At 47.2% G+C, this 24314-nt stretch overlaps 1 protein-coding gene across 1 annotated transcript in view; it reads left to right on the plus strand.

The window, feature by feature from the left end:
* SASH1 (SAM and SH3 domain containing 1) overlaps positions 1–24314 on the plus strand; it is a 178009-nt gene that overhangs the window by 137857 nt on the left and 15838 nt on the right. The window contains 8 exon segments of the mRNA XM_030556531.1: positions 1980–2054; positions 4589–4598; positions 5582–5715; positions 9113–9248; positions 9448–9617; positions 11170–11379; positions 20161–20311; positions 22492–22614. Coding sequence (XP_030412391.1) covers positions 1980–2054; positions 4589–4598; positions 5582–5715; positions 9113–9248; positions 9448–9617; positions 11170–11379; positions 20161–20311; positions 22492–22614 — 1009 coding nt within the window.

Below are 24314 nucleotides of genomic sequence, written 5' to 3' on the forward strand. Positions count from 1 at the left end.
TAAACAGTGCTTGAAAACCGTTCTCACAGCTAGATTGTGAGTTTGTCTTGACTAGTGTGACTAAGTCATTTGTTCTCAACCTTTTTCACACACCTCTCCCTAGCTGACCTCTCACCTTGCCTCAGTACAGTTGCTGTCATCTCTTTTCCTGTCCACATTCTTTCTGCTCGCTCTCCTTTTTTCTTCGCTCTTTTTTTTCTGCTTGTCTCTTTTCTCTTCTCTTTTTTTTTTCTTGTGTTCTAGATGTTGCTCTCTTGTTTGCAGTTCCCTCTTCCTTCTCCCAATTCAGCAGAAGGATGTGGGCTGCTTGGAGTAGGAGTGTTCATTGAAGGAGGTTCCATGAAGCTGGATCTCACATGTTCTTGCATCCAAGTGCCATGGGAGCAGAGGAGCAAAGGCTTGGCCCTCTGGGCTTGTGTCTGAGTCTGTAGCTCTGCTCTTATGGCCAGCTTCTTTAAGTGCCACTGAATGTGCAGGGAGAGAAAGCTGATAGCTTTCAAGAGACGCCTGCTGCTTTAACCATAGCCAGTTTTGACAGGTTCAAGGTCATGCAACTTTCTTCATCCCCATTTTGTTGTTGTTCTTTGTCCCATGCCACCTGATTAGAAATGAATGCGGTAGAACAAAAGTTTGTACTAATAGGACCAATTAATCTAATTGTTCATTGGGGGCTGTAATTTGTGGATCTTCTTCCCACAAATCATAGTCTCCAGGCTTTTCATTGAGTAGCTCTCAGCTGATAGGTGTTACCTATCTCCAGGCCTTTCAGCCACTCCTGAATGTTGGTTAGGCAAATCTGAAGAACTAAGAACCTGATCTAATGCCATTGATGTCACTAGAAATCTCTCAGTTGACTTCATTATGTGTTGGATCAAACCCTAAAAATGCATAGCAGTGTTCTTCAGGTATTTCCCCATCCCTTTATGTCTTCTGTAAAGAGATCATTTAAAACAGAAGACTACCTGTCTGTAAATCAACTATCGAATCTCACCATTGATAGAATTAAATACTGATTGCTGCATCTTTGTTTCCCTAGGATGTCTCATGTGGTTATTGTCAGTGAAAAGAATCTAAAAAACGCAGTCATTGGAACAGAGCAAGGTCACTACAGTACTGTGCCCCAATTTTTGAGGGGGAAGGGAAAACTGTTTTAACAGTTTGACCTTCTTGTATTGAAAGGCAGTAGTTGTATTCCCACTGAGTTCAAAGGAGCTAGTCCTATTCCAACGGATACAAGAGCTTTAGAACAGGCCCATCAGCCAGAGCTGAACACTTTGTTTCTTGCTGTGGAAGTGTGGCTTTACTTAGTGTGATTGGTCACTGTGTGGTTTTGTGCTCTTGGGTGGGAACCAGTGTCATAGTGCTGATGTTTTTAGGCAGGGAGATTATCATCAACAGTATCAGAGTTTTTGGCCAGGTCTGAGGAGCAGTGAGTGAGTCACTCCACTGGGCTAATTGTACCATTATAAATATGACCTGCTTTCTCTCCCAGCTGGTGATAAAGCTGCTTTGTGCCACCAAGGAGGTGGTGAGAGATGCCTAAACTGGAGTCATTGCTTTTGAAGAATAAAACCTTTGGTGGCATATCCCTTGTGGGCAGCTGAACTGGGGTTATGTTCCCTTCTACCCCCAGGCCCTGATTATGCAAGGTGATTAGCTCATCCGTTGATTTCGGTGGAAGTTGAGGGTGTTCTGCTACTCCCAGGAGGTGCTCACTCAACACTTCACAGGATTGGGGCCTCTGACTATACGGATACTACTTTGAACTAGTATAGGAGAGGAGGCTGGAATGAGGTTGCCAGAAAGTTGGAAGGCTTACTGCATAAAAAGAGTGGACAAATTTCTCATCCTTTTTTCCATTTCCATCTTTTCAACACATTTGTGTTTTCAGTGATGTTCTCCAAATGGGGGAAGATGCTTGAGTGAGTTAATTATTTGTAATGTGATTTGTTTCTGTACTAATCCTGTCCTTTCCACAGAGAACCTGTAGCTTTGGAGGATTTGACTTGACAAATCGTTCACTGCATGTTGGAAACAACAGCTCTGACCAAACGGTGAGTATGAGGTAGGAAGGGCTGGATCTGAAATAGCAGGAGGCTCCTCATGTATGGTACTAAGAAATGCTCCTTGGTAGAGTTAAATGTAGTCTAGTTCTATAATAGCAGTTTTGAGATTGAAGTAAGCAGCCCAGAGAGCACAATTTTTTTTAACCACCCACTGCATTGGTTTCTCAGCTTTGTGACAACCATATACTGTGTATGTTTATTTATATACTATACGTGAGAAGTAGTGTGATTAGGTGGTTACAGCACAGGTCTCTGATCTATTCCTAGCTATGTCATTGACCTACTGCATCACCTCAAGCAAGTTGAGTGATATCTGTGCTTCACCACAAATGGAAAAACATCTAGTTTGTGACTGGGACACAAAAAGAAAACAAGGATGACCACTCTGGATTAACCAATGTGCCTTCAGTGCATTTGCACACTGCCCCATCTTAGGGGGGAGCCCCAACCACTGGAAAAAAACCCCAAACAAAACTGAGTGGTGCAGCAACCCAGCGAGGCATTTCGCAATGCCACTTCCTCCAGTTTTGCTCAGCCACCTTCTGCGAGGGGTGGCCAGACCAAACCTGAGCATTGCAGGGTGGCTGGAGTTGGGAGGAACCACCCTAGCCCGAAATGGGAGCAGAGCACTGAGCTGGAGGGGCATCTCTAAATGACCAGGCTGCAGCCGTGCCGCTTGTCCCCACCCCCAAGAGTAGGCTGTGGCCGCCTAGCCCAGCCCACTGGAATATGCTGTGGCCACGCTGTCTGGTCTGGCCCACCGGAGCAAGCTGTGGCCGCACTGCCCAGGCCTGCCGGAGCAACTCCAGCCAGGCCAGAGGACATCCTACCCTGGCCCTCGCTAGATAAGGTGGGAAGGGATGGGATGGGGAGAGTGTGACGGTCCTGGGATAGGGGTGGGTCATGTGGGGGGGTTGTCACAGAGGTTACTCCCTTGACTCCCAGCTTCTCCTCACAAAAAATTTCCCCACCAGTTGCTGTCCCAGCCCGTCAGGGTAAGCAGTCGGTGCACTGGGACACTTGGTGTACTTAGGTTTACCTCCGTGCCTGCAGATGCTCAAGGTAAACAAACCATCTCGGCCCGCCAGCAGCTTATCCTGATGGCCCGGGAGCCGAAGTTTGCTGACCCCTGAATTATAGGATTGGCTTATGAACAAGTCATAACATTTTTCCATTTTTACTTATCCATATTTGGGGGGGTCAGCTTATAAACAAACCAGTTTATGATGGAGTATATATGGTATTTTCCTTTTGGTTGCAGACTTCACAACAGCAACTTTTGGATCAAAGTAATACATTTGTCAGTTTATTTTTTTTATACCAAAAATAGCATCAAGAGACTGGGAGGGAGACTGTCAACTTCGGTAACTGGCCGTCTATAGTGACTTCCATCCAGGCTATCTCAAAGCCTTTCACAGACACCAATGAGGTGAAGGCCTAAAACATTTTTGTATGCCATTTTATAGATGAAGCACTGGACCGAGATGAAGAATTTGGGGGCCTGTGACTATGAAAATTGGGCTCCCCACCCCACTCAGACCCTTGAATGCCCCTCCCACGCCACTGACCCCCAAATGCCCCTACTCCACATATACCCCAACAACGCTCTACCAGCCCCACTTTTCATGACAGCCCACACAAACATCCTACTCACTGCGGCCCCAGCTCCTGAGCCCCATCTACAGCAGTCCCCAACATCTCCACCCCCAACCTCTCAACCCTTCCAACTTTCCCACAGCCCCCCAATAACTACCACCCAGCCTCTCACCCACTGCCATTTACAGGCTGCAGCTGCTTCGGAGGCTTGGGGAGAGCAGTGTGGCCAGGAGGTGAGAGACTCTGGCTCCGCCTCTTCCCTTCTGGCTCTGCTGGCTGTGCTGCCTCTCCTTGCTCCCTTTGTTGAGGGGAGGGGCTGTGTCCAACCTCTCCCTCTCTACCCGTTCATAAGCCAACCCCCTTCTCTGGTGCTTCCATTTTTTACTAAAAAGATTCAGCTTATCAACGAGTATATATGGTATATTATAAATACTGATCAGCTCACTGTACCATTTATCCCCCCCCAGAACCAACTTTTACTATTTTAGCCTTGGTGTCTGCCAATTCTTTTATATCAAGTAGCTTAGATCAAATCTAAATAATAGAACAACTTATTGCCAGCATGTCTGATAATGAGGAGAGATTAGTTTCCTTGGGACTAGAGAAATCAGTACACTGTGATTTTCTTCCTTACACTTAGTTTATAAGCACACTATATATATATGTGTGTGTGTGTGTGTGTGTGTTTTAGCTAGTATCTTTAAACTAGTTTGCAATGTTTTGTTCACGTTACCTTCTGATCTGGGAAACTCTGAAATCTAGACATTATGCTTTCCCTTTTCACCAGCAGTGAGAAAGATATGGTATACGAGACTAATGCGTGCAGATCAAGTCTCTAATTGCATTAGTTTAATGTCTTTTCAGAACTCACAAGACAAAAGATGAAAAGAAGCAATAAAGTTAGCAATGAGGTTATCTTTGCAAAGGGAAAGGAAGGTAGAGTTGGTGACTGTCAGATTTCACAATGATTTTTAGAAGGAGGAGGGAGAGGGTTTTTTAACTAGACCAGCTTGTTTGGGGGGTTGCATGTGTGTTGTCTTTGTTTTTTGTAATGATAACCTTTTTTCTAAAAAAAAATACATAATCCTTGTGGAAAATTCAGTTATCCTCCTGAAGGGTTATTGTACCATATTGGAGACTAAATTCAACCGTTAAAGTGTGAAATGGGTTTTTGTCCTGCTTGCAGTGCAAATCTCAATGCAGCCTTGGCTACATAGGTGCTACTAGTGCCTCTCTAACAGAGTTGAATTATAATTATGTATTTTGAAAGCCATATGAAGAAATACTATGCTTTACAAACTGATTGTGCAATCAGTGCAGCCACTTAACCTGTGTGGTGGATGCAGCAACTGTTTTAAACTATAACAAACCTACATAACAGTTTAGAAGAGAGAATGCAGCTTATCCAATTGAAAATAGAATGGGAATTCAGAATTCAGGCAGAATGCAGTTATCCTAGTAAGTATTTGGATAGGATCACAGGGTTAGCAATGCCTACTTTTGTGTAAAAGGGGTAGGGGATCTCTACTGACCAAACAACAGATTTCATGTCGTATCAGAAGATAGTGTTGCCTGACAGCTTGAATGTTTCAGTAGTAACTCAAAGCGGGAGGGAATGCCCTCTACTGAATCCCCAACCTCTAGGGCAGCAAACGGTTCTTATAATCAGGTCTGAGAAGCAGAAAGAGTAGATGAGAATGCTACAGTAGTTTATGCACTTGGTTTATTCTCAAGGCCAGAAAAGAGAATGTTTCCATGGTGAAAGCTGAGAGCAGTGAAACCAAACACCGTGTCACCCCGGATACCTTTTGCACTGAGCGCTGTAGTGAGATATAACAGGGAGGCAGTGTGGGCAAGAATTTGCTTTTGTAATTTTATTTTTAGACATAACCCCCTATTTTATTTTGCAGGGCAAGAAGGAGACTTCATTTATAAAGAAGTGATCAAGTCACCCTCTGCCTCCCGTATATCTCTTGGCAAAAAGGTGAAGTCTGTAAAAGAAACCATGAAGAAAAGAATGTCTAAAAAATATAGCAGCTCTCCGTCAGAGCAGGTATGTAATGCTCAGAATGGACTATACTTTCTAGGATAAAAACTATAGGGGATATTGATCCTCGTGCTTCAAGGTATCTCCCAAAGGCCCAGCGAAGTCAGGAAGAAATTTTTCTGTGTGATACAGCAATTCCTGTGTTCTTCTTAAACCCCTCACTTTGAAATGTCTTTTATAGAAACTTAATGCAGACTCAGATCTCCTTCTAGGTGACTGTTCAACAGAAGTCGATGACTGACAGTTTTACACACCCTGTGTCGTATTTCCACCTCTGTCATTTTATTATTTCTTTGGATTTCTACAGTGATAAAAAGAGCACTGGCTCCTTATACAAGTTCAAAAAACTAAAATTAAAATGCAGCTGACGCCCTAAACTGAACTCCCTATAAAACTCAACATATACAACTCCCCTCTCCTATTCAGAGCTAACCTCTATCCTACCACTTCCTCTACAGCAGCTTATGAAAACAGATAACCTTGTATCTATTTCTATCATTGCTTCATCACAGATTTGTGCAGTTCATTCTTAAAAGCAGCCATAAGTGCATGCAGTTGTAAAGCTGTGCTTTGAATTTACTCTGGCCAAAGTAAATCTCTCTCCGAGAAAATCCCTTTTGGCAGACTTCATGTGCTTTGGTTTGGTGGATTGTCAAAGCGTCTAATGAACTAAAAAAAGATAAATCAGTCTTTCTACCTGAAATATGTAAGTAATTGCTTACAAAACAGCTGGGAAAGCAAAATTTTCTCTAATAAATATTACCCTCTAGTGGCAATTTAGTAATTGGCAGCAAATTATCATATCCTTGCAGTGTTAGAAAGCTGGAGCATGCTATCTGGTTGACACAAACAAATATACCATCATAGTATCCATTTATCAAGAATCCTCTGGTGAGACCTCTTCAGACAGTTTGGCTACATACTTCCAGCTGTTATTTTTCTCTTGTCATTCACTGAACAGTACTCAGCTCTGATGCTGAGGGTCTGGTTCTAAATGTCAGCTCTTCAGGGCAGGAACCTTCTCTTTGGTGTATGCTTGTGCAGTGCCTAGTACTGGGTCTGGGACTTTTAGGTGCAATTACAGTTCAAATTAATAATAATTGTGGATTTTTACCCCCAAATGAAGTGATCCATATTTCTCTTCCCTGAAGCATACTGATCCCAGGCTAATGCAAGTGATATCTATCAAGTCATAATTTTAACTGCCCTGGTAAATTTGGACCTGCTGCACCAGAATAGTGTGACCAGCTATCACACTTATTTAATTCTTGCAGACTTTGGAGAGGAATTTAACAGCTAGCCAATACAATTTTGTAATAAGTTTTCTTGAAAACTTATTAGAAAGCAACATCAAGAAGGGGAGATTTGGGGTGTTTTTTTTGCCCTCTTTCTCCCTTGTGCTTTATAGGCTGGAGAAGAGCATGTTGCTGTGTGTGTCATGCCAATGAACTATAGCATGGGTTTACTTTAGGAAGAAGTAGCTCTGCCTGGCACTTGGTGCCTTCTGAACTCCCTGAGAATGGGGTACCTGATGCTGTTAAAGAGAAGGGATGAGTGTTAGGGCGCACATGCCCCAAAAGAAAGAAATGGTAAGCTTTAGGGTGGCAGGTGGAGCTGCAGAACCAATACTGCTGAACAAAGTTATTTCATTGATCATCCTTGTAATGGATATCATCCCACACACAGACATGGCTGCATTGCTCAAGCCTATGTATGTACGCAGCCACGTTGGTTCATAAATAGGATCTATGCTGATGATACTTTTTTTTTAATTGTTCATTTCAAGTGGGCAATTCAGTTAAGAAATAATAAGCTGCAACAAATGTCACATTTCCTCCTGTATAATGGAACTTTAAAGATAAGATGTTTGGGCCAAACAACCCTTTGGATATTCTACTTAGGCATGAGATAAATCTGAAAAACTGTGTGCACATTGGGCTAGCGATCTGCTTCTGCTCTTATGCTTTCTCTGGAGATTCGCTTGACCTGTAGAGTCATATGCTGGGGAGATATTTCCTGATGATTCTGCAGCATGTAAATAATAGGTTTCATTTAGATGGTTTTGTGACCACACGTCTGTGAAAATGCCAACTATTCTGTATATCAGCAGGGTTGGGTTTTGTTTTGTTTTGTTTTTAAATGTTGTACCATCTATCTTTGTGGCATCATTCCTCAAACTAAGTGCCTCTGTGCTGCCAGCATGTGTTCAAAAACACGCAAATGCTGCTCTGCCTGCAAATAGCTACCAGAAATGGAAATGATTGCTTTAGCCGTTCTTCCAATAGGCTGTCACAATTTCAAAATGGAGAAGATGCTTTTGGATTGTCTATAATGCATGAAGGAACGAATACAGAAATATGTGTTTAAGCATCCTTGCTTTTGTTTATAATTTCTTTGTGCCTGGGTTGCATTTTCTAGTGAATTGTTTTCTCCTTCATGTACACAAACAAAAAACGGCAGTAATTTGTTGCAAGAAGTTTTAAAATTTCCATTTCTGGGTCTGTTTGCAGTGTTATTGTATCTGTGTTGGTCCCAGAATATTAGCAAGACAAGGTGGACGAGGTAATATCTTTTACTGGACCAACTCTATTGATGAAAGAGACAAGCTATCAAGCTCCATAGAGCTCTTCTTCAGGCCCTGATATTACCTCACCCAACTTGTCATTTCTGTTTGATTTACACCATGCTACTTATTTTTGCTTATAATATGCAAATGCCTGATTGGGAAAGTTGCTATAGGCTTTTAACTGCTTGTCAAATGTTCTCACTAAAAATATTTAGTGTCTTAATTTTTCATCTCTAAACTGGGAGTTTTGTGTGAAGGATAAACTTTCTCTGCTGGGTTTTTAAACACCTAACAATGCATAAAGTAAAATGTTTAGTTTGAGATGTTAAAAATATTATACAAAATGGTTGCCTAAATTGTAATACGTCAGAGAGAGAGAGCGTGCGCACCAACAAATGATCTTGGGGAGGAAGGATGGTTTTGTGAGTAAGGCGCTGGACCGGGATTCAAGAGTTTCCATTCCCAGCTCTGCTACTGACTTTGTGTGACCTTGGGCAAGTTCTTTAATTTCTGTTTCTCCATCTATAAAATGGGGATAATGCCCCCTTTCTTTCACCTTTTTTTTTGTCTTGTCTGTTCACATTGTAAGTTGCCTGGGGTAGGGACTGTCTCCTATTATGTGTTTATACAGAGCCCAGCACAGTCGGGCCCCGACTTCCATTGCATCCCCTAGACCTTACCATAATACAAACAATAAATAAATCATAATGACTTCTGTCCTTGCTGGTAACATGTACTAGAATATGTACTAAGTTTTCTCCTTAAAATACATGCAAGCAGTCCCTGTCATCTTCCATGGGAATCTGCCAATCTGAAATCAGTTCCTATCTCTTTCAGGACTCCAGCCCTGATGTAATGCCAGGTTCTCCGCAGTCACCACAGCCAGAGACTGATTCTCTGGATAAGCCCAAACTGAAAGCTGGTGGTTCAGTAGAAAGCCTGAGGAGCTCCTTAAGTGGTCAGAGCTCAATGAGTAAGTTCAATTATAATTGCATCATTTTGTTGTTGTTTTTGCAGGGCACAGAGATTTCCACAGTAAATAAAATGAAGTTCTTTCTAGCATTTTCGTGTTTGCCTCTCATCTCTGACAGTGGCAGAAATGAATTGGTGTTGATGAGCCCTTCTCACAAGCATATTTTTTTGTAATCTGTTACTCTGGTTCCCATGCACAGGTGGTCAGACAGTGAGCACAACAGATTCCTCAGCCAGCAACCGGGAGAGTGTCAAGTCTGAAGATGGTGATGATGAAGAGCCTCCCTATAGAGGACCTTTTTGTGGACGAGCCAGGGTTCACACTGATTTTACACCCAGCCCTTATGATACTGACTCCCTGAAACTTAAGGTACCAGTTTTCTTCTTGGATCAAATGACATATGCTACTCAGGCAAAACTCCCACTGAAAAGTCAGTAAGAGCTTAGCCTGAGGAAGGCTAACAGTATTTAGTCCCCTATTTAGCTGAGGTTGTGCTCCCTGCATTCACATTACTGTATCTGTCTCTTTCTGGTATTGCAGTGTGCTCTTAAGAGTTTTTTGGGTGATAAAAATATAGGTGATAAAATATAGTTCTTAGTATTTTCCAAAATCCAAGCAAACATGCTTTAAAATACCAGAGAGGTGGGCAAAGAAGAGAGTGGAGGAGTATGCGTGAAGGGAGTAGAGAAGTTAACTACCATGGACCTGAAAATATATGCTGTAAGTTTACTCTCACTCTACACGGATTTGAAAAATCAATTTTCAGATAGTGTTTTTTTCTAGCAACAGGCAAGCAGAAGAACTCAGTGAATCAGGCCAGGGTTGTTAATTCCCAATAAAGTAAATAGCAGCCACAGATCTGGCTCAGAATATCAAAGACAAGCCTTGTGGGGAAAGGGCTGCAAAGATAGTTTGAAGTTCACTTTTGCACACTTCCAACACTGGGTTCCCTATGTCTAGCTCTGGCAGTGTAGCTGGCCACCTAGTCCACCTGCACCAAACTAGAACAGAGTCTATTCTAATTTGCACTAGCTACGAACAGTCCTACAGAACTGAAATAGCAACGGCAGATAGACACAGAATAGGAGTAGTATCGTGTGGTACTGTCTCTTTAGAATTAGTCATGAATAATCACCAGAGTGCCTCCCATTGTAAGCAGTCACTCAGGATCTGTGTGCTCAGAGTCTGTAGGAGCCATCTTGTCATGTAGCTAATAAAGAGAGTTGTGGTTTAAACTTCATATCACTGGCTTGACTCTGGTTCCTGAAACACAAAGACAGCAGTACATTCACAAGGAAGATGCTCTCAGCTGCCTGACCATGTTAAAAAAGCAAGACAGTGGAGAGCACCAGCAGCGATCCATCGATAACTGAGAACTGCTGGTGTAAGTGTGAACTCCTGGGAATTATTCCAGGATCTGTGACTAACTTGCTGTATGATCTTGGACAAGTCACTTAGGGCTGGTCTATGCTGAAAATTTACATCAGCATAGCTACATCTTGGGGCGTGAAAATCCACACACCTGAGAGATGTAGCTATACTGACCTAACCCCGGATGTAGACAACAATAGGTTGATGGAAAAATTCTTCTGTTGACTCAGTTACTGCATCTTGGGGAAGTGGATTAACTACGGGGATGGAAGAACCCTTTCCATTGCTATAGTAAGTGTCTGCAGCTGTGCCACTGCAGCTTTTTTAATGTAGACATAGCCTTAGTCTCTGTTTGCTTCTTTCCCCCTCTGTAAAATGGGTGTAATAATACGCACCTCACAAGTGTATGTGATTGATTCATGTTTGCAAATCCCCCTGAGGTCTTCAAATTCTGTGTAAGTGAAAAAACAGAGTGAGAATAGTGAGTTTGCCTGAATATTGACAGGAATTATGTGCCTCAGTGTCCCATTCTTTCTTTTTGGGCCTTCAGAAAGGTGATATCATTGATATAATCAGCAAACCTCCGATGGGCACTTGGATGGGCCTGTTGAACAACAAAGTGGGCACTTTCAAATTTATCTATGTGGACGTGTTAAATGAGGAGGAAGAGAAGCCAAAGCGGCCCACAAGGAGACGACGGAAAGGAAGACCACCTCAGCCCAAGTCTGTTGAGGATCTCCTAGATCGTATTAATTTAAAGGTTAGTTCCCATTCTCTCTCTTGATACAATTTTGCTATGGGAAGGGGGTGCGTGCTGTTGAGTTAATTAAGTTTTTAAGGGCTACACAGTAAGGTCATAATCCTGCACCCACTGGAACTTTCACCATTTATGTAGTAGAAGCAGAATTGGCTCTTAATTTACAAAGGGGATATAGCTGATGCATAGTACAAGTAATGTCCAGTGTAATGGACTGCTGAAGGGTTCAGTTACATTCATGCCAGGATCCTAATTCATTCAAGAATTGGCAGTGAGATCCAGCACAACAACAAAAAACCTAGCATATATCAAAAGACATTAGGTTACTGTTTCTTTTAATAAGGGAGTTGTTAGGCCCTGTTCGAGGAAGCTCAAGGTCAGACACGTTGGAGATAAACTGCTTTGTCTGTAGTTTATTCTTCCTATTACTCTGTTAACTGAAAAGATGTGATATATGTTGTGCATCTACATAGCATGCTGTTTTAGGAGATTGGATTCTAAATCCAACAGCAGGTGTGGCACTGAAGCTTTAGGAAGGTTGTTGTGCCAATGGTTAGGACAGTATTTATATACTCTGCAGTCCTATAATTTCTTTATTATATGGTTGTTTGCATTTGCTAAACTACTGATTCTTTTTTAGCAGTAGTGAAAAATTCCCTCTGTTTTATTTTTCTTCTTACATTGCCAAAATAGGTTTTTCTGTTAATTCATAGTTAAGGGATCTGCAGAGTAGAGGGAATAAAATTCAAACACAGATGCTTGTAGCTTCAGTGATTTCTCCTGTTGTTGGAATTCTTTGTTTAAAGTATAACACCGACAGACCCCGGTCGTCTGCAGGCGGGATCAAACCTGAGACCTCTGGAGCTGCATGAGACTCTATTGCATGAGCTAAAAACCATCTGGCCCTTAGCTAAGACTGCAGAGCAGACTCATTTAACTCTCTCTAAGTGGTCTCGGTGCCACTAGATGGGACAGAACACCACATCCAGGCGGTGTGGGGGTTACAAAAGCATTCTTTAAAAAAAATAAACTTTGAATTCTTTTAAAAGCCTGAATTTAACGCAGCTAAAAAAATAGCCTGTGTGTAAATCCCTTCCAAGGCTTATGCCCATGCAACCGGTTTTCTTCAATGAATGTATGAAGCTTCTTCAGTGAATGTATGAAGCTATGGAACTGCCCACTGAAAGCCATTGAAAGCACCACAACAGTGATGTATTGCTATGCAAAATGCAAAAGTGTGGTGTAATCTCTTCTTTTTCTTTACGCAACAAGTGTGTCCATTATATTTTCTCTTAGCTCAATAATTTAAGCCCAATTTAAAAATTCTGGTCTCAAAATCTTAGAGGTTCAAGAAAAAGAAACGGGGATCAAAATCAGCTAAGCATGACTGAGGCACTTCAAGTACTTCTCCACTGCAGTTAACCTGTGGCTGGGCTCACGGGGCTCAGGCTAAGGATCTGTTTAATTGTGGTGCAGATATTCAAGCCAAGCTCTTGGACCCTCCCATCTTGCAGGGTCTTAGAGCCCAGGCTCCTGCCCAACCCTGAATGCCTGCACCACAATCAAACAACCTGAGCCCTGTGAGCAGGGCCGGCGCATGCATTTAGGCGGCTTAGGCAATCGCCTAGGGCGCCAGCATTATTAGGAGGTGGCATTTTGCTGGAGGAGGCGGCAGGCAGCTCCGGTGGAGCTGTCGCAGTGGTGCCTGCGGAGGGTCGACTGCTCACGCGGTTGCGGTGGACCTCTCACAGGCACGACTGCGGCAGCTCCACTGGAGACGCGGGAGCAGCTGACCGTCCGCAGGCAGGACTGCGGAGCGGGGGGACCAGCGCGCGGGGCAGCGAAATGGCCATGCCCCTAGGGCGCTCAAAACCCTAGCGCCGGTCCTGCCCGTGAGCCTGCGTCAGCTGGCACGGACCAGCCACAGGTTTTTAATCCCAGTGTAGACATATCCTTAGCAGCCTGTGTCTCTTGGAAAGATACCCAAGTGCCTAATTCACTTTTGAAAATGGGACTTAAGCACTTTCGAAAATATTACCCATTGAGAATATTGTTGCAGAAAGAATCTGCCATAATAGGTGCATGCCATGTGTTTGACACTGAATTTACAGCAGTTCAAGAAAATTGGTATATCAAAACAGAGCCTTTTAGTACAAACTAAGCCAGGAGTCGGCAGCCTTTCAGAAGTGGAGTGCCGAGTCTTCATTTATTCACTCTAATTTAAGGTTTCGCATGCCAGTAATAACTTAAACGTTTTTAGAAGGTCTCTTTCTATAAGTCTATAATATATAACTAAACTATTGTATGTAAAGTAAATAGGTTTTTAAAATGTTTAAGAAGCTTCATTTAAAATTAAATTAAAATGCAGAGCCCCCTGGACTGGTGGCCAGGACCCAGGCAGTGTGAGTGCCACTGAAAATCAGCTTGTGTGCCATCTTTGGCACGCGTGCCATAGGTTGCCTAGCCCTGAACTAAGCCTTCTTCTTCGAGTGATTGCTCATATCCATTCCAGTTAGGTGTACGCGCCGCGCGTGCACATTCGTCGGAAAACTTTTACCCTAGCAACTCAGTGGGCCGGCAGGTCGCCCCCTAGAGTGGCGCCACCATGGCGCTCCATATATACTCCTGCCGGCCCACCCGCTCCTCAGTTCCTTCTTACCGCCCGTGTCGGTCGTTGGAACAGTGGAGCGCGGCTTAGCTGACCTCCACTTCCCTAGCTACTCGTTTTCTCGTATATAATTATGCAGTTATAACCCTTTTATATATATATTTGTATGGTTATACGTGTTTTCTTTGCTAACATGGTTAGTTTAGTTAGCGGGGTTCAGGAAGTAGCCCCTTCCATGAGCCCAGTGCCGGAGCCATGCATGGCTCACCGGGTTTTAAAAGGGGCCCGGCCTGCCAGAAGCCACGGCCGAAGAGAGATCTACATGACTCCTGTTTGAAGTGCCTCAGGGAATCACACTTGACAGATAAGTGCCCCATTTGCAAGGCTTTTAAGCCGAGAACAAAAAGGTGCGGGACTTTCACTTACCCCTCCACCTTGGGCGCCGAGCGATGTTCAAGCGGCGGGCAGAAGCGCCTCCTCGGCACCGGACCCCGCCGGTACTACCAAGGCCTTTCGGCACTGACCGTCGCCGGCACCGATGTCGACTCGGCACCGCTCCCTTCTTCCGAGGTCGAGAGAGCCTACGATTCCTGCTGGTGCCTGGCGGCTCCCCGGCACGCGCCGTGGTTGAGCCCCCTGCTCCCGCTGCTTCCGTGCCACCTGCATCGCAGCCAGAGAGCTCGCCTAAGTTGCGTTACCCGGCACCGACACCTGCAGAGGCACCGATGACTTCGGCTCCGTCGATTCCAGTCCCCCAGGACCACTGAATCCGGTGCCTGGCAGCTCCCCGGCTCGCGCCGTGGTAGAGCTTACTGCTCCTGCTGCTTCCGTGCCAACTGCACCACAGCTAGAGAGCTCGTCTAAGATGGCTCGCCCGGCACCGACGACGTCGGCACCATCGATCCCGGTCCCACGAGGGCCGTAGAATCCGGTGCCTGACGGCTCCCCGGCGCGCGCCGTGGTTGAGCTACTGCTCCTGCTGCTTCCGTGCCAGCGGCACCGCAGCCAGAGAGCTCGTCTAAGTCGGATCGCCCGGCGCCGACACCTGCTACGGCACCGATGACGTCGACACCGTCGATCCCGGTCCCACAAGGGCCGTAGAATCCGGTGCCTGACGGCTCCCCGGCACGCGCCGTGGTTGAGCGTATTGCTCCTGCTGCTTCCGTGCCAGCGGCACCGCAGCCAGAGGGCTCGTCTAAGTCGGATTGCCCGGCACCGGCACCTGCTGCGGCACCGATGACGTCGGCACCGTCGATCCCGGTCCCACAAGGGCCGTAGAATCCGGTGCCTGACGGCTCCCCGGCACGCGCCGTGGTTGAGCTACTGCTCCTGCTGCTTCCGTGCCAACGGCACCGCAGCCAGAGAGCTCGTCTACGTCGGATCGCACGGCACCGACACCTGCTGCGGCACCGATGACGTCGGCACCGTCGATCCCCGGTCCCGCAAGGGCCGTAGAATCCGGTGCCTGACGGCTCCCCGGCACGCGCCGTGGTTGAGCTCCTGCTCCGGCTGCTTCCATGCCAACGGCACCGCAGCCAGAGGGCTAGTCTAAGTCGGATTGCCCGGCACCGACGCCTCTGAGGCACCGACAACATCGGCACCGTCGATTCCAGTCCCACAAGGGCTATCGAATCCGGTGCCCGACGGCTCCCCGGCACGCGCCGTGGTTGAGCGTATTACTCCCGCTGCTTCAGTGCTGACGGCACCGCAGCCAGACAGCTTATCTAACTCGGATCGCCCGGCACCGACACCTACCGAAGCTCTGATGACCCCGGTACCGTGGATCCCGGTCCCACGAGGGCCGTCGAATCCGGTGCCTGACAGCTCCCCAGTACGCACTGTGGTTGAGCCTGCTGTTCCCTTCACGCCGGAGATGTTACCAACGGCGAGGGCTCTCAGTGCCATGACAGAGTCAGTGCTGCCTGACCCGGGCACCGCCGGTACGGGTAATACAGTCTCTTCAGGGGACTGTCCCCTGTCAGCACAGCAGAGCGGCACCGTTCATGATCACGGTCCCGCAGACACTCCAAGTCCTGTCGGCACGCCGGACACCACTGGCAGTCCCGGTGCTGTTTTCCTCGGTACTGGTCACACTCGCTGCACCGGTCGGTATCCCGTTCGCCGACCCGCTATCGGCACCGTTCCGACCTCTGGCACCGGGGCAGGTACCTTGACTCCTGTAGCCCTTCTCCGAGCCTCGAGATCTCGGTCGACCTCCCGACACCGTTCTGGTTGCGGGTCTGGATCTCGTTCCAGGTACCGATACGCCTCCCGATGCCGGTCCCCGGTGCCGAGTTGGGCAAGGTCCGAGTGAGTCAGAGACTCTGCCTGTGCCTTCTTTTAGTACCTCCATGGCCGTCCGGACACGCATCCGTGTCATCCCATATGCGCAGATTTTATGCTCAGGACCACGATCCTGATATGATGGCCAGCGGGCGCCAGCCCGAAGCAGAAAGAGGCTTGGCGAATGAACAGGCTTGGCCGCCCGGTGTACTCTGCAGGAGCCCTGCAGCTCGGGGTAGCAAAGCAACAAGCCTTGCTTAGCTGCGATAATTATAGCACCTGAGGGAAGGAGTTTCTCCCTCAAAACTTCCACCTGGAGTTCGCTGCCGTCTTGGAGGACGGGGGGAAAGAAGGTTCCCAGAGCGTCCCTCCAGGCCTCGTTGGACGCAGCAGACTCTGCGGCCAGCACTCTGGCCTTGAGTGTCGCCGTGAGGTGCATTTCATGGCTTCAGGTTTTAAACCTCCGGCCGGAGCTGCGGTATGCCATTCAGGATTTACCCTTTGTTGGTAAAGGCATCTTCGCGGCAGAGACAGCCCCAGACTGCGAAGTCTGGTGGGCAATAGGGTCCTAATGCGTCTCAGCATGTATACGCCAGCGACCAAACGCAGGCCTTTCTTGGCCCCAGCCGCCATACTCTGTGCCTAGCCAGAGGCAGAACTCTGGCAACGGCAGGGCCAAGGTGGTTCGCAGACGAACGTCCGGACCCCTAAAGAGCCAAAGTCAAGGTCCCTCGCAATTACCACTGGGACCAAGACGGGACCTTCCAAGGTTCACCTGAGGGCGGTGTACCAGTCGCAGGACGGGATCCCGATCCCGCTTTCTCCTGGCATGGCCCCAGTTACTTTCAGATCGCTGGTCCTGCGCACGATGGAGCATAGGTACCACCTTTAATTTGCTCCAGCCCTGTCCCACTTCAGCGGACGAAAGGGGTAAGGGTTTTACCCCCGTTATGCCCTAGTCCCCCACTCGAACACAGGTCTCAGACCTTCTTGGTCCTGCACGGACTCAACCGGGTTAGGATAAGGTTGGAGTTCTGCATGGTATCCCTGGGAACCATTATTCCATCCTTGCCTCCTGGGGGCTACTGTGCCGCCCTGGATATGAAGCATGCGTACTTTCGCAATGCCATCTTCCCTCCGCACGGGAGATGCCTCCGCTCTATAGCCGACTGTCAGTACTCCCGGTTTATGGCCATAGTCGCCGCCTACCGTCGCTGATATCGGATATGCGTTTTTCCGTATCTGGACGATTCGCTTATCCGCGGAGACTCTGAGACACAAACCACTCAGCGCGTGGGCATCGCCACGGTCTTATTCACAGGTCAAGGCCTGCTGTTTATTATAGAGCAATCCACTCTGGTCCCCACGCAGAGGTTGGGCTCCCTAGGGGCTATCCTGGTCTCCTACCTAGCCGGAGCCTGCTTATCGCAACTGAGATTTTAGGCGATGGCAACAATCATCTGAGGTCTGAAGGCTTTCCCAACGACCTCAGCTCGTTCTTGTCTCAGTCTCCTGGGTCCATGGTTGCCCGCAAGTTTGTAACCAAACACGCCAAGCTCCGCCTCCGTCCTCTCCAAGTCCGGCTCACTGCCCCTGGCGGCGGACGCCTCATCTCTCTGCTCGAGTGCTCATGGTCACCTCTGAGCTTAAGGCCTTTGGTCGTCTAGGGAGCTGGCATTCCTCATCAATGCCCCAAAAATTGAGAGTAGTCCGCCTGGCATGCCAGGGGTTCCAGCGGCAGCTGCGAGGCCGTTGTATCTCGGTGTTTACAGCCAACACAACGACCAGGTGCTTCATAAGTATTCAGGGGGGGACATAGTCCCCTCCCCCTTTTTTGTCAGGAGGCCATCCATTTCCGGGTCTTTGGCATGGCCCACTCGATGGAGCTGGCGACGTCCTTTCTCCCAGGCGTTTGAAACGTCCTAACTCTTTGCCTCAGCAGGTCTTTCCTGCCTTACGAGTGATCACTCTGCCCCATGTGAGGCGTCCCGCTTTCCGGAAGTGGAGATGTTTCCTCACACAGACCTGTTCGCTCACCGCGAGAGCAGGAAATGCCAGGTGTTCTGCTCCTTCCAAGATCTCTCCTCGGAATCGATCTTGGACGCATTCCTGATGCCGTGGAAAGGCCAACTGCATTATGCCTTCCCACTGTTCCCACTGTTCATTAGGTCCTGCTCAAACTCCGCAGGGGCAGAGCGTGCATCATCATGATCACTCCAGAATGGTCCAGGCAGCGCTGACATACCACGTTACTCGGCCTGTCAGCCCAGACCTCATCACTCAGGGCAACGACGAACTTCGTCACTCGGACCTGCAGCCTCTTCGCCTCACGGTGGCTGCTGCGTACCTGAGTCGGGGTGACAGGCAGCCTTCCACCTGGTCAACGTACCGGGCCAGGTGGAAGCGTTTCTTTTACAGCTGCAATACGCTCGATCTTGCTCCTGCTGAGGTCTCGATCCCCTCTATTTGGCCTGTCTCTGGCCTTCAGCGGCAGGACCTGGCGGTATCAGCGCTGAGGATACACTCAGCAGCCATCTCTGCCTTCCAGCAGGCTGAGATGGACGTTCAGTGTTCTCACGCTCTATGGGTTCGAGGTCCCTCAAGGGCTTGGAGCGCTTGCACCCTCGGGTGCGCCGCCCAGCCCCGACCTGGAACCTCAACCTAGTCTTGGCCAGACGGGTCTCTGAGATCAGAGCTCTTACGGGGGTTCCGCCGTACATTAGGTTTCACAATGACAAGGTGCAGTTATGACCGCACCCGGCTTTCCTCCCTAAGGTGGTTTTGGCTTTTCATGTTACCCACAGTTCAACGCAATGGGCACAACCGTTGCACTCCTTGGACATCTGTGGAGTGCTCGCATTATATTGTGCTGACAGAACCATTTCCTAAGGTGCCCCAGCTCTATCCCGGTAGCGGGCCAAAGGGAGGGCTTGCTTGTTCTCCTCTCAGAGGATCTCATCTGGGGTGATGGCGGACATCCCCACTTGTTATGATTCGGCTCATATTTCCCCAAGCCACATCAACGTGCATTCTACCAGGGCTCAGGCTTCATCTGCCGCCTTGCTGGCTCGTGTTTCTACCCACGAGATCTGTCACGAAGCTCCATTGGTCCTCGGTCCATACCTTTGCTTCGCAGTATGCCCTGGTTCAGCAGTCAAGAGAGGCTGTAGCCTCTGGCTCAGCAGTTTTATTCTGCCACTTTTCACTCCGACCCCACCGCCTTTGTAAGGCTTGGGATTCACCTAACTGGAATGGATATGAGCAATCACTCGAAGAAGAAAAGACGGTTGCTCACCTTTGTAACTGTTGTTCTTCGAGATGTGTTGCTCATATCCATTCCACACCCGCCCTCCTTCCCCACTGTCGGAGTAGCCGGCAAGAAGGAACTGAGGAGCGGGTGGGCCGGCAGGAGTATATATGAGAGCGCCATGGTGGCGCCACTCTAGGGGGCGACCTGCCGGCCCACTGAGTTGCTAGGGTAAAAGTTTTCCGACGAATGTGCACGCGCGGCGCGTACACCTAACTGGAATGGATATGAGCAACACATCTCGAAGAACAACAGTTACAAAGGTGAGTAACCGTCTTTTCTAAACAACCTATCCCACTGAAAGAAAGAGGAACTGGTATAGACTGTGGATGTATATTGTTATGCCCCTCCTATGCCCTGAGTAACAAAGACCCTGCATTTACAGTAAATAGGGTGGATGGGGGGGTCTTTTCTTTGTATTACAGTTGATTCCTAGTAATAAATAAAAATCTGTTAGGAAGATAAAGCTGAAGAATAAACGGCCTATATAGGCACAGATTGGCTGAACTTTCCTTTTGTTTTCTGGTGATAGATCTTTCTTTTGTCTTGTTGTACAGCTCACTAGTTTCCTGTTTCCCCTACACAGGAGCACATGCCCACTTTTCTATTCAATGGTTATGAAGATCTGGACACTTTCAAACTGCTGGAGGAGGAAGATCTGGATGAACTGAATATCCGAGACCCTGAGCACAGAGCTGTTCTCCTCACAGCTGTAGAGCTTTTACAGGAATATGATAGTAAGTGGGTTTGGGCTTTTTACCAGTGCCCTGCTGAGGGCTCTTTTGACCACTTCTGGGAGAGGAAACTAGCTGAGGGAGTCTGTTGATATTGTCTAATGTAATCAAGGCATTTCTGTGGTGCCTATGTTAAATAACTAGGCTTCTAGGGAATTGCAGATGGTTTTAGATTTGCATTGCACTCCACCACAGTTATTTATCTTCCTGTAAAATCTTCTGTCCTGTGATTGTGTGTGTGTGTGTAACTTTTAAGAGAGAAAATGCATCAGCTAAGCTTGAATAGTCAGGATTCTAGTCAGAGAACAATATGGGGCTCATTCATCTGGAAATCAAGTGTTGCTAACACAGCCAGTGGGTCCAATACTGTTGCTAAGAGATTTGTGCTGTAGGTTTATGCTTTCACAAACATTGCCATTTCTCCCTTCTCCTCTGACCTCTCCTTGTACTGTTTGCAATTAGTCTACACTATACATTCTTCTCAGAGCCATCCTTAACTTCTCTGTCATTCCCCAGGAATAAATTCAAATTATGAACTTTGGGCTTTTTTCCTTTCTAGTTTGGGGCATTTTTGTCGCTTAATATTTTTACCTCGTTTACAAGATTGATTTAGTGTGTTCACTTTTTTTACAGTAATAGTTTTTTATAGTGACTTCCACTTTGGCTTAAAAATATAAGGCATTATTTGGAGGGGGGTTGGAGAGAATGAATTCCTCTTGCGTGTGATGGGGCTGGACAAGAAGTGGAGTGGGAAAGAGACAGCTGGAGCCTGTGTGAGCAGCAGCTTCTGTCTCTGCTCCATAATTACATTTTTTTCATGCTCTGAGAATAGGCATCAGACTAGCAGTTTCTGGCTTTTGTTGAAGAACATAACATAACACAACATAAACAGCAGCTGTGCATCAGGCAATTGGTGGTTTGATTTCTCCAGTCCTGAATTTAGTTTCTGTACAGAACAGTTTGACCAGACTCTAAGGGCCAAGTCCTGGAATCCGGCACACAGCCTGATTCCCCCTGCTGGAAGTGCTGGGGATAGTCACAGAGCTTGGGAGGAAGGAACCCTCACCACTAGTTTCCCACTCATGGGGAAGAATTTCTAGTAATTCCATCTGATCCTTCCCCTGGCTTCCCCCTGCAGGCTAGGTCAGTTATTTGATGAAAAGCTTTTGACACTATCCCATTAAGTCCCTGCTACACTTTTTTATTCACATCACTGTTCTCACCCGTGTAACTTTAGCGCCCTCATGGCCAAGACAGTCTGCTCTGCAGGCAGCTCTGGCCAAGAGAAGGTGAATGTAGGAGAAATCCCTTCCACCCCAGGGGCACCTGTTCCAACCCCCCCAGAGTGAACACACACCCCCACAGGAAAAGTACAATGGATATAAGAATGGGAGATATTTATTGACAGAGGGATGAGAGGAGAAAAACAAGAGGAAATATAGGGGGAGCTGTAAAACAGGGCTGCATCCAAACCAAGGCCCCCTGGGCCCAGTGGTAGCAGTGTCTGCACACAGAGATCAGGAGTCCTGAGCAAAGTTCCAGCCCAGTGGTGAGTCTTGAGTGCTCCTGGTCGTCTTCGGTGCCAGTGACTTTCCCCAACAACCCCTCTGTTGCCCTCTTCTGCCGCTCTCTGCAAAGCCACACAGAGCAACCACCTCCCCACTTAAATAGCTACAACCGCCCTCCTTGTTCCCAATGCAGAGTCACAAGGCCCCAGTACTCACAGCCCCATGCAGCTCTGGGAGCCATGATACTGGTCCAGATCCGGCCTGTCCTTCTCGGGCGATTCCTCCCTGGCACAGGGCTCCTCCTGGCTCCTGTCCTGGGCTTGTCCCTGATCGGCCACCCTCTTTTTCCCAGGGCTTCAAGCAGGCTCTCCGCTGCTTCCTTTGGAAGGCCCTGCAGGCTGCTGCCTCTCCCCTCCTCAGAGCTCCAGAGCCGCCTCCCCCTGGAGTTTCCCTCATTTTAAAATGAGGGTATATACCATAGCTTGTCTTCCAACAGCATTATTCCCCATTGTGATTACTTGCCACAGAGCCTGTATCCCCTCCTAATGCTCAGATATCTGGGCTGATGCAGTGGGTGCTAGTTAATGTTCGGAAAGGAAGTGGTTAACCCAAGAACCTGCACCAGATTCCATGTGTAATGGCCTTTTTTTCATTGTGCGCTCTCACCTCCTCCAGGTAACAGCGACCAGTCGGGGTCTCAAGAGAAGCTTCTCATAGAAGGCCAGGGACTGAGCAGATGCTCCCCCCGGGATTCTGGCTGCTATGAAAGCACTGAAAACCTGGAGAATGGTAATGAGAGCAAAAAGAATCACTGACATGCCCAGCCTGTGTGTGCAGATGACGTTTGCATCCTTTCTGCTTCTATGCTCCAGCTAAAGCAGAGCTGCTTCATACTTCGCTTTCCTCCTCACTTCCCTCATCCTCACGCTCTCTCTCTTTTCCTGAGCCATTGATATTTTTTGTTGGTGTGGTGTTTGCTGCTTTCTAGCACTGACAGAGAACATAGGATTACAGAAGAAAGCAGATGACCTGGAGATTGTGTTCTGAGAAAACCAGGCTGCCCTCTCCCCACACCCTCATCGTTCCTCTGCCTCTCCCCCCACCCCAGCTTCCCTCTTCTGCGCATCTCCTGGTTTGTAGTCTTGAGACTGAGTCTCATATTCATAGCTCTTGCTAAGGGAGTATTGGCAATGTTGGGAACTCCCTGCGCTTCTCGTTGGGGGGCTTGGAGGACTGATTCACAGCCGTTAACAAAAAAAAACCAATCTTTGGAAATGAATGTTATCTATTTTGGGGTAGTGGTTTTGTGTGTTTGCTCGAGATGCATGTTGCATCTTCCTGCCGTCAAAGGGACCTGTTGTTGAGATGTTAAGCATTTGCATGAACCAATTGAATCCAAATGTTGGCAAGATGGAGAGGACGAACACCTACTATGTAGACTCCCAGTTATCCTGGCTTTGTGACGCTGGGAGATGGTGTCTGAATGGCAAGGCAGATCTCAGTAGAGGCTACAGTCCCATGTTTAGAAGAAGACAAACAGTTGTATGAACAAGGGTTGTTTGTTGTATAAAAAGATGTAAAATTGTTATCCGTTAAATTGCTTTTGATCAGTGAGTTGGTGATGTCACTCCAGACATCCAAGTTCTGGTACTGCCTCATCTGCTAGGCTTTGTCACCAATGGCCAGTGCAAATGGGAAAACAAGAATGCGGTTGAAAAAGATCCTGTTCCCCCTTTTAGGTAGCTGTGGCTGCAGCTCCTTCTTCCAGCTGTTGAGGGGGTGGGGATCAGGATAGAAGGTCTTCCCCTGAGTCAGTGCCTCCTCTGTCAGTGTGCCAGTTGAAGATAACTCCTACAGGGAACACAAATTACCATATGCTAGGAACCCAAGTGCATGAACTCCATAATGCACTAAACTCCACAGAATTGTCTCCTGAATTTGAGCCTCCTGCTCTACAGTGTTATTGTCACTTGACCAAAGCAGCTTGACCTCTCTGATTTAATTCCCTTGCAGAGGTGGTTGCTTTTAATGACTGTATTTCAAATGTGACTGAAATCTGTATATTGTGCTAAAGAGAGAAAAATGAACATTACTTTGCATATGTTTCTAAAAAAAATGTAAAATTACATAGCCTATATTTGATTTTCTATCCCTTATATTCATAAGAGGTCTCCTAATGAAGGCTTTAGCATTAGGGTTAAATTGCTACCTGTACATTTTCTTTAATTTAATAAAATCTTCGCAAAGCAATTGTCATTGCCTGCCTGCTTTCAGAATGCTTGCTTTTATGTTAAACTAATATTTCTATCTAAGCTTTCCAGAACTGAGAATCACTAATGCTTTGTATGCTGTTTCACTTGGCTTGCTGCACTTTCATACCATTTCTACATACTAGTGCATTCAGTGCTTGCTTTGAGAAACTGTTTGGGTGTACATTTGTACTGGATTCATTCTCCTTGTGACGAAAGGATTCTGTCAAAGTTGGTTGGTCTGAAGAG

The sequence above is a fragment of the Gopherus evgoodei genome, chromosome 3, assembly GCF_007399415.2.
Source record: "Gopherus evgoodei ecotype Sinaloan lineage chromosome 3, rGopEvg1_v1.p, whole genome shotgun sequence".
Lineage (NCBI taxonomy): Eukaryota > Metazoa > Chordata > Testudines > Testudinidae > Gopherus > Gopherus evgoodei.